General features: G+C 40.9%; 1 protein-coding gene across 1 annotated transcript in view; it reads left to right on the top strand.

Annotated features, from left to right (window-relative positions):
* Nucleotides 1–13,999, top strand: part of ASL (argininosuccinate lyase) — a 57,660-nt gene extending 43,661 nt beyond the window's left edge. Inside the window, exons 12-17 of the mRNA XM_077482270.1 lie at nt 1,303–1,387; nt 2,099–2,158; nt 8,091–8,174; nt 8,747–8,827; nt 11,552–11,658; nt 12,781–13,999. Of these exons, the coding sequence (XP_077338396.1) occupies nt 1,303–1,387; nt 2,099–2,158; nt 8,091–8,174; nt 8,747–8,827; nt 11,552–11,658; nt 12,781–12,934 (571 nt within the window). The 3' untranslated portion in view covers nt 12,935–13,999. The remainder of the gene's footprint in view (nt 1–1,302; nt 1,388–2,098; nt 2,159–8,090; nt 8,175–8,746; nt 8,828–11,551; nt 11,659–12,780) is intronic.
* The last annotated feature ends 1,785 nt before the right edge of the window (nt 14,000–15,784 follow it).

Here is a 15,784-nt window from a genome sequence, read left to right as displayed (position 1 = left end):
CTACATCAAAGCTATTGGCTACTAGCCTGAACATAGTCCCGTCGTAACGAAATAACGTCATCACGTTCTGAACGATCGGATTTTCCGACAACTTCGTCCGACCGTGTGTATACAACAGTTTCGGACAAAATCCGACGGCTTTGGTTGTCGGAATCTCCGAGCGTGTGTACAAGGGCTTAGAACAGGTATGGCAAACCTTGGCACTCCAGATGTTTTGGAACTACATTTCCCATGATGCTCATGCACTCTGCAGTGTAGTTGAGCATCATGGGAAATGTAGTTCCAAAACATCTGGGGTGCCAAGGTTCGCCATCACTGGCTTAGAACTTCACAGTTCTAATTAGCCAGTATTATCCTCAGGTGGTAACCTGAAACAATATTTGTGAACTGATCTGAATGTGATCTAGATTGCTTGCTTCAAAAGAGCTCCCTAGGGTAAGTGCTAACTTGTGGCTCCATGCACACTGGAGCTCATAAACTGCAGTTTATTGGAGTTTGGGTGTTTTTTTTTTTTTTTTTAAACCCCATAAACTCCACTCTATGTTAGGCTATTTGTCCATGCACACATGGAAGTTTTTTACCTTTTTTAATGAGCAGTGGAGTTTATGGGCTTTTTTCTGAACGCCAGCAATTCTCGTTCAAAGTGCTGTTTTTCACCGCCAAAAAACGACAAACGCCAAAAAAACGCTCAAACGCTTATTAACACTCGTTGATTAGTGTTTGGTATTCTATTTTTTCAATGTATTGTGGGAGTTTGGAATGCACTGTGGGATTTTTGGAGTGTCCTCTGTGTATTTTTATTGAAAACGCCCATAAACGCTAACGCTAATAAACGCTAGTACAAAATGCTGTTAAAAGCAAGTTTTTCAACCAGCGTTTTCTGCCAACAATCTGGCGTCCAGAAAAAGCTTTTTTGAGCTAAAGTGTGCATGGAGTCTACGTGTAAAACTGGCCATACATCACTTGACTTTCAGGCAATTCTTGTGAATAAGTGCAAAATTTGAGCAGTGGGTGGACCTGCTGATACCACATGGCTTTACAAACTTCAGTCTAAGAAATAGAAGGAGCAAGGCAAACGGCACAGAGAGAAAACAAAACAAAAAAATAAAAGATATGGACCAGTTCATCCAAAATCAAAAATAAACGTTTTCATTTAAAACAGTTTTTAAAAAGTAAAAACCATTCACTTTACATAAGCAAAGCCATTGTAGAACAGGAACAAATCTGAAAAAGAAAATGGGACAATACATTTCCATGGAGAAAGGTTATTGGACACTGAGGACTTTATCTTTTTCTTCTCAGTACTGGGAGCAGTTTGATGCCACAGAAGAAGAACCCTGATAGCTTGGAACTTATCCGCAGCAAAGCTGGACGTGTTTTTGGTCGAGTATGTTAAGTATTATGAAATATTTATGTGAAGCCTTCGTGTAGAAAGGGTGCAGCACAGTATTTAAATGTTTATTTTTGCATACTGGTTACCATACAATTATGCTGCACATGCCACTAATAAATACACATACTTTTTACATTGCCATAGAAATTGTTTAGTGACTTGTTAACTCAATTTAACACCCTCAAATTTAAAGATACATATAACTGTTGACCCAGTGTTGAGGCCAAAGTTTGGGCAGCTACTCAGAGACCCAAAGTTATTTGGGGGCCTATGTGGTAGCCCTTGGGTTCTTGAGACCTCTGCCCCCTTCACACTCTGTGCTGTCTCTCTTGTCTAACAATTGAATTGGGGTGCTGTATTGTCTTTATGCTTGACCAAGGAGTGCATGCCATCCATTCTAACAACCAGGTATAGTGTGGAAAACAAGAAATTAAATGATCTGCTAGGATGCTGTATACACATAATCCTTTTGTTACAACATATGGGCAAAAATCTTCTCAAAATCTTCTTAAAATTCTCTGACAATCTTGTCACCACTTTTTTATTTTTTATTTTTCCCTAAGTTGATTTTTGCCCATACCACTTGTATCTTTCCAATGCAATTAAATGCAATCCCCCTTGAAATATTTGCAGAAGAATGAGTAACTGTTTCAATGCAGTAAATATGAAACCTGATAAAATAATGGCTTGTGTGCCTTCTTGCAGTGCTCTGGTTTTCTAATGACACTGAAAGGCCTTCCCAGCACCTACAACAAGGACCTTCAGGTAAGAGTTGCCTACCTAGTTCATCTGTTTTCTACAGGGCTCTAAAATGATTCAGAAGTGCGACATTTCAGCATGGTTGACAGGGCAGTCTGTGACCGCTGCTTTATAAACCTCTATTACAATGTACTAGGTCTGAATTTTAAAGCGCGCTACCCAAGCAAGTAGCATTAAAGTAATTCCACATTTGCTAACCACTATATTTTGTCACTTACTGCTTTCATTAGCTTCCCTTCTTCTTAGCCCTTGTACACACGGTCGGAGAATCTGTCGGAATGAGTTTTATCGGACCGCGTCGTCAGATAATCCGACTGTGTGTGGTATGCATCGGACTGATTCCATCCGAATCTCCGTCCGATACAAATTTCCAACATGTTGGAAAGATTTCCCGACCAACTGGGCCGGACGGACCTAATCCGATCATGTGTAGAGCATTTTCATCGGACCAAGTGCCACGCATGCTCACATTCAAATTCCGACACGGAAGCGCTCGTTCACGTAAAACTACTGCTCGTAAGCGATATAGCACATTCGTCACGCTGCAATGTTAAAAAATCAGTCATCAAGCGCATTCTCTTGATCTTTAACAATGCTGCAAGAACGAACTTCTTTTGATGCTCATAGTCACACACACTTCTCCCGAACAGATTTCATTACTCTTTTTTAACCATTTCAGCAATACAATTCTAGTTTAAGTCACATCTACACAATTTTTGTTATTTTTTTTATTTTTTTAGATGTTTTTTTTGGGGGGGGGGGGGGATTCCCTAAAAAACTCCTTTAAAGACACTGGTCATTTCTCCTTTTTTGAACTTTTTATTTTGGTGTGTAAATTTATAACAACAACATTATTGTATTTTTTAGATTGTATTTTTGAATCTACAGGAGGTTGTTTAGTGTTGGTACCCCTTGTTATTTATTTTACTTTGTATTTTGGAAATGTACCTGCCTGCTCACAAATAAACTCTACTTTTTGAAGGAAAACACATTACACAAGTATTTCATCAAACAAAAATAAAATTTATTTTTTTTGCTTGAAAAGAAAACTAGGAACGCAGCACTGGAGAAACTTCTTAACTTTGGTGCAGCCTTTGGCCCCCAGGGCAGACATGACTAAATGAGATATTAAAAAATTGGTGGCCTGAGGAGTAGATATCTCAGGGAGAGAAGTCCGCTCCTGAAGTCCTCGAGAGCAGGAAATTCAGATGCCCAGGATGGTGATCTTGAAGAGGCTGCATCTTCTGGCACACCAGACTCATCCCAGGCCATCACTCTCTGGTCTTCCTTTGGGACTTCCCACCAGGCATCCTTCCAGGCTGTGGCTGGGCTCCTCTAGCTGGGGCAGGAGGAGGAGGGCGTTGTTGGACCTCCTGGCTGCCACTTGCCACAGCCTCCCCCCGACTGAGGTCTTCCTGTGTATGAAAAGGGGACATAGTTTTAGTTTTTTGATCATCAATCACAACATTCTGGCTTTTGCTATTTGACTGTTACCAAATAGAACAGACTATCATTCTGACACCAGCATTTTTCTTTCCCGTCCCAATCATTTTTGGTCACTACTGTCTATTGAGATGTAAACCACTTGGAGAAATCTCAACTTACTGATCAATAAGAACATCTAATCTAGTTAACATCATTAAATGTAACACAAGAAATATGTTCAACAATGCAATACCTGTCTCAAGCTGGGCCCCACCACATGGTGCTGCCTGGATGGCCCAGGTTGGTCATCAGAAGCCTCAGCTGGGGGTGAAGGATGCCTTGGAGAAAGCATGGAGAGTGGTGGCCTGAGTGGTGGCCTGGGTACCCCCTGGTCTAACAGAAAATTTGTTGTGGAACTGCCACAGGCAGGGCATCTCCTTGTATAGCTCGAGGAAGAGCCCCATAAATTTGGGATTGGTGAATGGGTCCATTTTCTCTGCAAGACACAACACAAGCCAAACCCTCAAATACTAATAATGCAATTAAAATCCCTCCTAATCTTGTCCCAACAGCGGCCTAGATACAAGCAGTCTAGTCTAGTGAAGCACAAATTTTAAAATGTTACCTTCGTTTCCACGTTCGCCGCGTCCGTGCCTCACACTCTCCTCCCAGATTGTACGGACGATACACATGTGTGGCGTTTTATATACAGTGCGCATGCGTGAAACTCCGCCCGCCCCTGACGTTCTTTCCAGACTATTCCCCACCCCTTCGCTTCTCGCGCAGTGGGGAGAGCACATGGCGGAGAGAACGCAGGTGCGCAATAATAGTTCCACTAACGAGGAGGAGGGTGAGGAAAGCCCGGAGCCAGAAACGTCCCGATCCAGGAAGACAAGATTTAAGGCCTTAAATATGTCTTTTGGAGAGATGTTGGAGATGGTCGACATATTGAACAGTACCGACTATGATGGGAAGTATGGACCTTACCCAAACCCAAATATCAGAAAGGCCAAGATCATGAATAAAGTTGTGAAGAGTCTTCTGAAGAATTTTGGGGTACGCCGATCCAAGGATCAACTGAGAAAACGCTGGTCAGACCTAAAACTGAGGGAGCACGAGCAGTACGTAAGGATCAAGCGTGTTCTTAAAAAAAGTAAGTAGTTGTCGTGTGTTCATATCATTATTCTTGCTTGCATACATGCTCCATGTGCTTGGATTTCATGTTGTGCATTTTTAAATGGCCACTTTCAAGGTCATGGTTTCGTTCGTTCGTAGGAAACATCGTTCTGCAGGGAAGTATTCCAGCTTAACAAAGTGGCACCAATAATGTTCTCACCTTGTAACTCGGCCCAAAAAAACAATTGGACAACACTTCCAAGCAATGTTTCATATTCCTATTTCTGCCCTCTGTGTGCTAATTAATCTTTGTTTACATTCTCATAGGGGAGAGAAGACTCGGCAAGTATGAGGACACCAAGGACCATGAGGACACCAGGGACCACACCCCTGCCAAAGAAGGGCAACTTCCAAAAGAAGAAACAGAGGAGCAGGAGCAGGAGGAGGAGGAAGAAGGAAAGATTGTGGAGGTTGGCCAAATTGTCACCACAACAGGTGAGTGTCGGAGAACACAGCTTCCGGTAAGCTCATCAATGTATATCACCATATTTGGATTACATGGTGTGTTTGTTTGTTTTTCTAGGTCATGTGGAGGAAGATTCCCGTTTTACCAGTGAAAGTGCCCAGATCTTGATCGGGGAGATAATGGTGTGCAATAGGGATTTGGAAATTGTACAACAAAACATCAATGATGTTAAAAAAAAAAATGAAGAACACCATTGATGTTTTGGGGAGAGTGTGAAAACGAAAAAACTAGATAGGGTTTTATTTTTGTTTTATTAAAAAAAAAAGGTGGATTTAGCATAATACCAAATTTGGAAGATGCATACAGTGTGTAAACATGCGCTATCTCACATCATGGGTGATCAATGTACATGTTTTGTGTAAAGTGTCTGAGATGAAGGGGTTGCAGCCCCAAAGCATGTACATTGATCCCCCATGATGGGAGATAGCACATGTTGACACACTGTGTGTATTTTTCAGGGGTCACACCCCATGTGATGAAGGCAATATCAGCCCAGTTTGTACATACTCATGTCTGATATTGTCTTCACTTTTCCAAGTTGAACTTTGTAAGTTCCTGTGTTCTGTATTTTACGCTTTGATACATGCCTGTTTACACAAAAAAACAACTCAAAAATAAATATTAGTAAACTGGGTTTTGGATACCCAAAATATCTTGGTTGTAAACGCACATATGAATGTGTTTGTATTAAAAAGTTTCATTCTCAACAATGTGTGGCTTCCTTTTTCATTGGGATTACAATGTATTTGTAGTCAAATTTGAGTTTGTGCTGAGAAGGAGTGTGATTTACTAAAGGCAACTCCACTTTGCACTCCAAGTGCAGTTTCAGGTGTACTTTTGCAGTGCACTTGTAGTGCATAGTGGATGTGCCTTTAGTAAAAAGCACCCACAGTGAGGTGTAAATTTGGACAGTCATGCCATTTTCCTGCCAGGGTGCTGAAAATGAGCATGCTTTAGATCAGTCATGCACTACACATTAGTTAACAAAAAGAAGGTGTGTGTGTGTGTGTAGCAGACCAACAACATAATAAGATTATCTGAAGAAGAGACTGTCCCCTCATCTCACTCTAAACTTGGGTTTGTACTGTTGCTGAAAAAGGCACAACTTGACAAAAAATGGCAAAGTGGGAGGCCACAGTCTGCCATTCCTGTTGCGTTGAAGGACACTGTTTAGTGACACAAGAAAACAAACTAGTAATTTGACAAATCAACATTGCATGCAGATTAGACACCCACATTTTTGAAGAATGCCTAAATAATGTGTGATACTTTGTGAAGCCCCTCCTTAGTTACACTATTGGCAGCCCACCAGTTAGTGAGGCAAATCCGCATGAAGACAAAGGGGCAGAGTATATGAATTAGAGCATATTGCAATGATGGTAATTAGGGAATGAGGAAAGAAATGCAAGACATTAGCAATCATGAAATACATAGAATGTGATGTTTACGGTTAAAAATTCACATAATATAGTCCTTCAGCAGGAGCTGAATGATGGCAGAACAGGTCTCTGGAATAATGATCCCCAGAGCCTGGGGGGAGATGCCTGTAGAGAACTTGAGGTCCTGAAGGTTCGGCTACGTCCTCATCGTACAGTTTGTGCTGTGCAGGGGTTCTTACTTTGACTTTGACACAAGCCCTTTGGCTTGTGTCAAAGTCAAAGTAAGAACCCCTGCACAGCACAAGCTGTACGATGAGGACGTAGACGAAACATGTTTGGAAAACGGTCGGGTGGTCAGAACGGACACCAGAAAGCAACGCTAAACAGCAAGGCCTGAAAGGACAACCAGAATGGCAGAAGCAAGCAGACACTAAAAAAATGCCTTTGAAAGCGTACTATACCAAGATAGAGTCCACAATGAGAAGCAAATACTTAATGACTGCACGCACTGATTATCAGATACGCAAAGACAAGCAGAAACTGAAGAGCAGTAGCGATCTGAATCACTAATCTGAAAAGCGCGAATCGTCTTTCACCAAACTTCTACTAAAACACAAGATCAGCAGAAGGAGCACAAAGGGTGCCGGATGTGGTGCTGAACTTCCTTTTTCTAGTCCCGCCGTACACGGCTTACGTCACCGCGTTCTTGGCAACCGCGAAATCAGACAACTTGGCCCGACCGTGTGTATGCAACAGTTTCGGGCACAATCCGTCGGGCTCAATCCGACGGGCAAAATCTGACGGATTTGGTTGCCGAAATCTCCGACCGTGTGTACGTGGGCTTATACATGGAAGATAAGATATTGTGGAAACAGCTGCCAAGCATGCTATAGGTCGCTGGAGGATTTTGGGCCAGAAACACCATAGCTGTGTGGTAGCTAAGCCTGTGTTGATCTCACGGCATTGAGATCTTTTAGTTCAGTTAGCAGCAGTGGCGTACTGGGGTTGTACACTTTTTGACAAGAGTTGAAGTTTGCAGTGTGTGCACTGAAGGCGATTTTTATTTTTTTATATTCTAATGGTGGAAGAATTGGATGAGGTTTAGTCTCTATAGCCCCATACACACTATCAGTTTTTTTTCTGCTGAGTTTTTCCTTCAGATTTACCAAAACCATATAATATGAGGTCAAACCTTAGGAGTTTCAATTTGTATGCAATCAGGCAGGCCCTTGCACTACATGGTTTTGGTAAATCTGAAGGAAAAACTCAGCAGAAAAACTGAAAGTGTGTATGGGGGCTTCAGAATTAATAGTTATGGTTTTGAACTTAATTTATGTTATTTCTACTACACATTTAACTTTATAAAATTGATGATTTGAAGCTGTTATACTAGTTGTAATAAGCACACCTATTTTGGATGTGTATTGAAGGTAATTGTTTTACAAAATAATTGCTGCATTTTCTTCTTTCTTTTTTTTTTCCCCCTGAATAGGAAGACAAAGAGGCCATGTTTGATGTTTATGATACAGTATGTGCTGTACTTCAAGTGGCCTCTGGAGTGATCTCCACATTGCAGGTAAAATATTTCTATTGTATTTAGTCACACTCTTACAGGCCTAGGGCTATGCCATGCTAGCAATCTTATCGTTGGTGACAGCTCATCAACAGGATTGCTTAACATGGTAGAAATACTCACTCACCTGTTTCTTTGTCCCTCCCTCAATTGCTGTATGATCAAGATGTCACTCCCTTACTGGCATTTTATTTAATTTTTTCTCATGAGCAATACATGGAAACTGGGGAGTGTTTTCCTTACAGTTTCTAGCTATCCTGTCACTGGCGATTATTTATGGCATAAAACACTGAAAAGAAGATGCGCTACCCATGGAATCCAATAGGTTGGAACTTGTACAGCAAGCAGTCCCTAAGTGGCCTCAGTGGTGACAATACTTGCAAGTTCGCAATTGGAGTTGACCCTGATTTATTAACTTAGTTATGGAGAAAGTGCTATAGATAATACAGCAGAAGTGCAATCAAAGGTTGTATCTAGGGGTAAACTGAGTTATTTCTATTTTGTTTTCATGTTATATTAAATTATCTTATGTTTGGAATATATACTGTGTGCTAATTTGTCATTTTATGTTTCAGATAAACAAGGAAGGTATGGAGAAAGCACTAAGCCCAGATATGCTGGCTACAGACATTGCTTATTATCTGGTTAGAAAAGGGGTAAGGCTTCATTTACTGCCATAGTAGAAAATTGTGCAGTTCTTAGCAGGTCAGGACTGGCCTGTTTTGTATTTATAACCTGCCCTGAATGCTGAGATGTAATTGTAAAACTGAACACTGTTTTGCGTGTGCTGGTAGAAACACTTCTCTTACATGTATAATGTGGAGTTGTCTTCATTGTAACCAAATTACTTGCTTTATTTTGCCAGTAAAAGGGAAAGTCTGATTGGTAACTATTTTCTTCTGCTGTCTTTGAAGCTGTCATAAATCAGTCCTTTTTTTTTTTTTTTTTGTCTATGAAGTCACTTAAAGGACAATTGCACCTTTTTGGTATGATTGATCTTCAGTCACAACAGTCCCTGTGTGCAGTCCAGCAGCTCAAATGCTTAGCTCCCTCCTACCGATCTACACTGTGTGGTCCAGCCTGGCTCCACAGTGTTTTTCTTACTGCACTGCACATGTGTGTCAAAACCCTATCCATTTTGTATGGAGAAGCCATACTTGGCTAGATCACTGGAGGCCACCTTAACTTACCCATAGGAGTGAATAGGATTGCGTTGCATTATGAGGAAGACCCAACAGGGTTTTTATCACTGGAAAGGTTGTGCAGCGAAGAGCAGGACTGCACAGTAAAGTCAATGGGCAAAGGAGAAATTGACTATGGGCTGGTTCACACCACAAAAAACGCACTCTAGATCAGTTTTGGATGCGTTTCTGCATGTGCGTTTTTGATGCGTTTCCAGATGCATTCCAGATTCATTTTTCAGGATTGAATCAGCAATTAAGCAGTGGCAGCATAGCAGAATGTGTACTATATAACCCTCAGGAGTGGAAGCATCTATAACAGAATTAAAGAGTGGACCGATATATGTGGTACTGGTAGGAACATGACAATCTTGAAAATATTAATATTTAATTTAATGCATTAAGGTGAAAAACCTTTTTGTGGTGCAGCTGCCCCCCACAGCCCCCCTTTTACTTACCTGAACCCGTTTCAGTGACTGGGACAAGCAGAGCAGCTCCAGCCACTGTCCTCATTGGCTGGATTGATAGCAGCAGGATCATCGGCTTCCGCTGCTGTCAACCAATACCAGTGACACGGGAGCTGGGGGGCGGGGCCGGGTCCCCCTGTCTGTGTCAATGGGCAGGACTTGAGAGCGAGCCCGCACGAGTGCTCACAGGGAATGCGGGTCTCCATGGGGGCACTCGAGAAGAGGAGGAGGAGCCAGGAGCGCCGCTGGGGGACTCGAGACGAGGAGCATCAAGGCCCCTCTGTGCAAAAGAGGAGGCAAGTATGACATGTTTGTTATTTAAAAAAATGTATTGAACCTTTACAACCCCTTTAAGGTTTGGAGACTGGTAAGGCCACTCCGGACCTTAAAGTGCTTCTTCTTGAGCCACTCCTTTGTTGCCTTTGGCCATGTTTTGGGTTATTGTCATGCTGAAATACCCATCCACGACCCATTTTCAATACTCTGGCTGAGGGAAGGAGGCTCTCACCCACAATTTGATGGTGCATGGCCCTGTCCATTGTCCCCTTGATGTGTTAAAGTTGTTTTGTCCCCCTAGCAGAAAAACACCCCCAAAGCCTAATGTTTTCACCTCCATGTTTGATGGTGGGGATGGTGATATTGGGGTCATAGGCAGCATTCTTTCTCCTCCAAACGCAGCGAGTTGGGTTGATGTCAAAGAACTTGATTTTGATCTGACCACAACACTATTACCCAGTTCTTTTCTGAATCCTTCAGATGTTCATTAGCAAACTTCAGACGGGCCTGTAAATGTGCTTTCTTGAGCAGGGCGTCCTTGCGAGCATTGCAGGATTTCAGTCCTTTACAGCGTAGTGTGTTACTAATTGTTTTCTTGGTGACTATGGTCCCAGCTGCCTTGAGATCATTGAGAAGATTCTCCCATGTAGTTCTGGGCTGATTCCTCACCGTTCCCATGATCATTGAAACTCCATGAGGTGAGATCTTGCGTGGAGCCCCAGATCGAGGGAGATTGACAGTTATATGGTGTTTCTTCCATTTGCAAATAATCGCACCAACTGTTGGCACCCTCTCAACAAGCTGCTTGGCGATGGTCTTATAGCCCATTCCAGCCTTGTGTAGGTCTACAATTTTACCCCCAACATCCTTGGACAGCTCTTTGGTCTTGGCCATAGTGGAGAGATTGGAATCTGATTGCTTTTGTGGACACGTGTTTTTTTTTTTTTTTTTTTTTTATACAGGTAAAAAGCTGAAATAGCACTCCCTTTTAAGGCTGGATTCACACCTATGCAGTTTTAATGCTTTTTGCATTTTGTAGATTTTCACTACAGTCCACTTAACATTAATTCCTTTGAAAAACGTTCTGTAGTGCAAATCTGCAAAAATGCAAAAAGCACTAAAAATGCATAGGTGTGAATCCAGCCTAACAGGGTTCTCCTAATCTCAGCTCAGTACCTGTATAGAAGACACTTGGGAGCCAGACATCTTGCTCATTGATAGGGGATCAAATACTTCTTTCACTCAATAAAATGCAAATCAATTTATAACTTTTTTCAAATGCGTTTTTTCTGGATATTTTTGTTATTTTGTCTCTCACTTTTAAAATAAACCTACCATTATAATTATAGACTGATCATTTCTTTGTCAGTGGGCAAACGTACAAAATCAACAGGGGATCAAATACCTTTTTCCCTCAACTGTAAGTGAAACCAAATCTTCTTTTTTGTGACAACAGATGCCCTTCAGACAAGCACATGGACTCTCTGGTAAAGTGGTTCAGCTAGCTGAAACTAAAGGCATTGCTCTCAATAAACTCTCCTTGGAAGACTTGAAGAGCATCAGGTGTGTTATATGATTTGGAATGAACATGTCATATTTGAAATGAACATATATCATTTAACAGGATAGTTAATGCTAAGATGGGGCAAGTCAGATAACTTTCCCCAGCAGTGTCTTTTAACTTTTTTGCTGTCTGGCCAATTTTACTTTTTTTTTTCCAATAGGGCAGGGATATGCAATTAGCGGACGTCCAGCTGTTGCAAAACTACAAGTCCCATCATGCCTCTGCCTCTGGGTGTCATGTTTGTGGCTGTCATTCTTGCTATGCCTCATGGGACTTGTAGTTCTGCAACAGCTGGAGGTCCACTAATTGCATATCCCTGCAATATGGATTTGAAAGTTTGTTAAAGACTCCCAAACCATATATTTTCTGAAAGCTGAGGAAATGTATGATAAAACCTTAGCAATCCATTTTTGTACATCACAAAATATAAAATCCTTTTAGTTCACACAATCGCAACATAGTCTCAACATTTGCTATTAAACATAAAATATAAAATGGCTCTTAGAGGAAGCGTGAATTTGGGCTTTAAATTAAAACTGATGTCTCTAGAGTTCTGCTTAAATATTAGCTTCTAAAGATATCCCTTTTTCCAAGTAGGTTTAATAGGTGGCAGGTTATTATCACTCTTGGCCCTATATATAACCATACTAGCATATCCAAAAGAAGAACTCTATATTTCCCCACCGAACACAGCCGCATTCATTATTTCCTTTTCCTGTCCTTTCCAGTGTATTGAACGTATTGGTGGAGCAGAACAGACCGTTGTTATAAATTCTTTTGTTTGTCTCTACACTTATTCCACAGTTGCTGCCCATAGACAGAATCTGATTTTGAAAAGGGGTTTCTGTCTGTTTGGCAACAGCTCCCAGAAGTGAGAATGATTACAAACACCTTCCAGTCTGAAGTATGTGTCTTTTCATGTGCCCTTTATAAGAGGCTATATTTTCTGCTTCTCGGATTGAACGCTGCATTGCTGTACAATTATTTTTTTTTTTTGCATAGACTACGGAAATTCTGTTTTAACAGCAGGCAAAATATTTGTGTAGAATATAAGAATGTAAAAACATTTAGTGCCTTAATAATTAGATTGCTGATTTGCTGCTGCTTCTTTGTTCCTGCAGTCCCCTCTTCAGCAACGATGTGTCCAAGGTGTGGAACTACACCAACAGTGTGGAGCAGTATACAGCGGCAGGAGGAACAGCAAAGAGTTGCGTGGTGGCACAGGTGGAACAGCTGAGAACCTGGCTAAAAAAATCACAAGAGTCTGTGATATAATGGGATAATTGGAACCATAGTAGATTTGATCGAGAACACAAAGCTATGTTAGACATATTTTTAAGCTGAACTCCAGGAAATATGGATACAGAGATAAAATAAATATTAGGGATTTGTTTACCTACCAAATGATTTGTATGGCTGATCATCTAGTCTTGAGATTTTTATATCTTGGTCACCTAGCATATCCCTCTCTGGCAGAACAGGAGACGTAAAATTTTCCTGTTGTAGTTAAGAAAGACTAATTTCGCGTACACACGATCAGATTTTCTGACAACAAATGTTTGATGGGAGCTTGTCGGAAATTCCGACCGTGTGTAGGCTTCATCAGACATTTTTTTTTTTTGTTGGAATTTCTGACAACAAAAATTTTGAGGGCTGGTTCAAATTTTTGTGTGTACACAATTCAGACACACAAAATTCCACGCATGCTCGGAATCAAGCAGAAGACCCCACTGGCTATAGAACTTAGTCACCACGTTCTTGACGATCGGAATTTCTGACACAATTTGTGCGACCGTGTGTATGCAAGACAAGCTTGAGCCAACATCCGTCAGAAAAAAATCACAGGATTTAGTTGTCAGAATGTGTGTACGCGGCATTACAAGACTTGTCACCACCCCTAGCCTATGACTGAGCAATGAAGGGAGAAGCAGCACATTGATGAGTTCATCTTTGTCATTCTGCTCCCCCCCCCCCCCCCTTGCTAGCACATGAATACTACAGCACCTTACTGCTTCTCCCTCTCTGTATAAGAGTCTAAACTCTGTTATGCAAGAGGCTAATGCCAAGTGAAGTTCAGTTACTTACAGTGCTTGTTTAAAAAACAAACTAATCAAGACAAAGCTGCAATAATTTTTTGTCTTTTAAATCTGCCTGGAGTTCATCTTAAATAATGATTTCAGTTGCTTCTATAGGAAACAGTGTATTGATGAAGTAATTGGAAGTAAAACTAATTTCAGAGATGCCAAATAGTTTTTAGTTATTATAATTTTATATATAGAAACAGTATATTTGCAAAGATGGCATGTTACATGGCTATAATAAAAAATATTATTAAGCCCTGTTGTGTGTATTATTTTTATTTTTTTCTTGTCTTCTGTTCATTGCTATTTATTCCTTTACTTCAAAATAAATGTGCACTCCTGCGTGCTTGACCGTAAACATAAACAATTAGTACAGCTGTCCAGCGGCCTCATCTTTGTGCCACTTCTGCACACCCTCTAGTACATGCAGACGCATGCTCTGTGATCTGCTGTATCCACAGTACAGTGTCAGCAGAGCAGCCAGCCAGTGTTTCTGATCCCAGCGCAGTGTCACTATATTGAGCCAGCCAGCAACAGTGTTCTTGATTGGCACCAGACCAGTGTAAGCCAACAACAGTGTTCCTGATCTCGGCCACACCAGTCCCAGTGTCAAGCCAGCAGCAGTTTGCTGCCACCCTGGTACAGAGTCACCAGACCAGCATAAGCCAGAAACAGTGTTCCTTATCACCTCCACACCAGTCCCAGTATCAAAAGACCAGTGTATTCTGACAACTGTGTTCCTGATAACCGCCACACCCATCACAGTGTCACCAGGCCAGTGTAAGCCAGCAACAGTGTAGATTGCCACCAGTCCAGTTCTACAACTTTGTGTAAAAAAAATAAAATATATATATATATATATATATATATATATATATATATATATATATATATATAATTTCTTTCCGCCGCATATTCCAAATACTTGCGACTCCCTATTGGGTTGATTTACTAAAGGTAAATAGTCTGTGCACTGCACGTGCAGTTGCTCTTGATCTGAGTTGAACATGCAAGGAAAATGTAAAACTGCATTTTTTTTCTTGCACATGATTGAATGATAGAAATCAGCAGAGCTCCCCCCCCCCCCCCCCCTCAAATCTAGAGCAGCTGCACTTACATTGCACAGTATATTTGCCTTTATTAAATCAACCTCTATGCCTCTTAAAAATACCATTAGGTATCTGCATTTACAAAATATTTTGTTGGTGTTTCTACTGTCATGATGGCTAGTCAAGAGATTAGATGCCCAAATTATGCCCCTGGAAAGCCTGAAGGTGCTTCTTGTATGCTTATAAGTATACCTTTGTTGTGTGTGAGAAATTACATGTTAAAATAAGAACTTTGTGAAATAAAATCAAATTTTATTTATGTTCCCTCATTTTTCAAAAAATGTGGCAAAAATGTAACTTAAAAAAAAAAACTCACTATGCCTCTTAAATACTTTGGACTGTATACTTTACAAAAAGGGGTGTTTTTAGTTTATTTTTTTGTACTATCCTAGCTGGCATCATGGTGGATACATTTCATATAAACAGTGTACACCGCAGTCTACTGAGTGTATACCGGTAAATATGACACAGACAAAATATTATACACTGATTTGGGTTATTTATACCAAGGAAATTTAGCAGAATATATTTTGTCTCAAATTTATGAAGCAAGATTATTTATTAGCAACGTTTTATAACAGAAACTAGAAGAACCATTTAATCTCAAAATATGCTACAGTGAAGCTGTAACGTTAGCGGCGCTAAAAAATCAAATCTGTAGAAATTGTGTCCCAATTCCAATACATGTGCCATAAGTCCATCAATAAAGTTCATATGGGGTCTGAATCCCATCACCACACCGTGTGAGAAGACTGCCATTACTGCGCAGGCAGCAGAGCGATTACATCATCTCTCACTGCCCACCCTCACTCTGGAACAACAGGGACATTGTCACTGGCAATCTGCATCTGGTGGCAGGTAATGTAGCAAGTGACATATTTAGGGCTCCCACTGATTCTCCATTATGGTGATTTGAACTATTTCATTTTATATTA

The sequence above is a fragment of the Lithobates pipiens genome, unplaced genomic scaffold, assembly GCF_037356315.1.
Source record: "Lithobates pipiens isolate NorthernLeopardFrog02 unplaced genomic scaffold, aLitPip1_a1.2 Scaffold_16, whole genome shotgun sequence".
In the NCBI taxonomy this organism is placed as follows: Eukaryota; Metazoa; Chordata; class Amphibia; order Anura; family Ranidae; genus Lithobates; species Lithobates pipiens.
The sequence above is the reverse complement of the archived record's forward strand: the minus strand, read 5'-3'. Positions and strand labels throughout refer to the sequence as shown.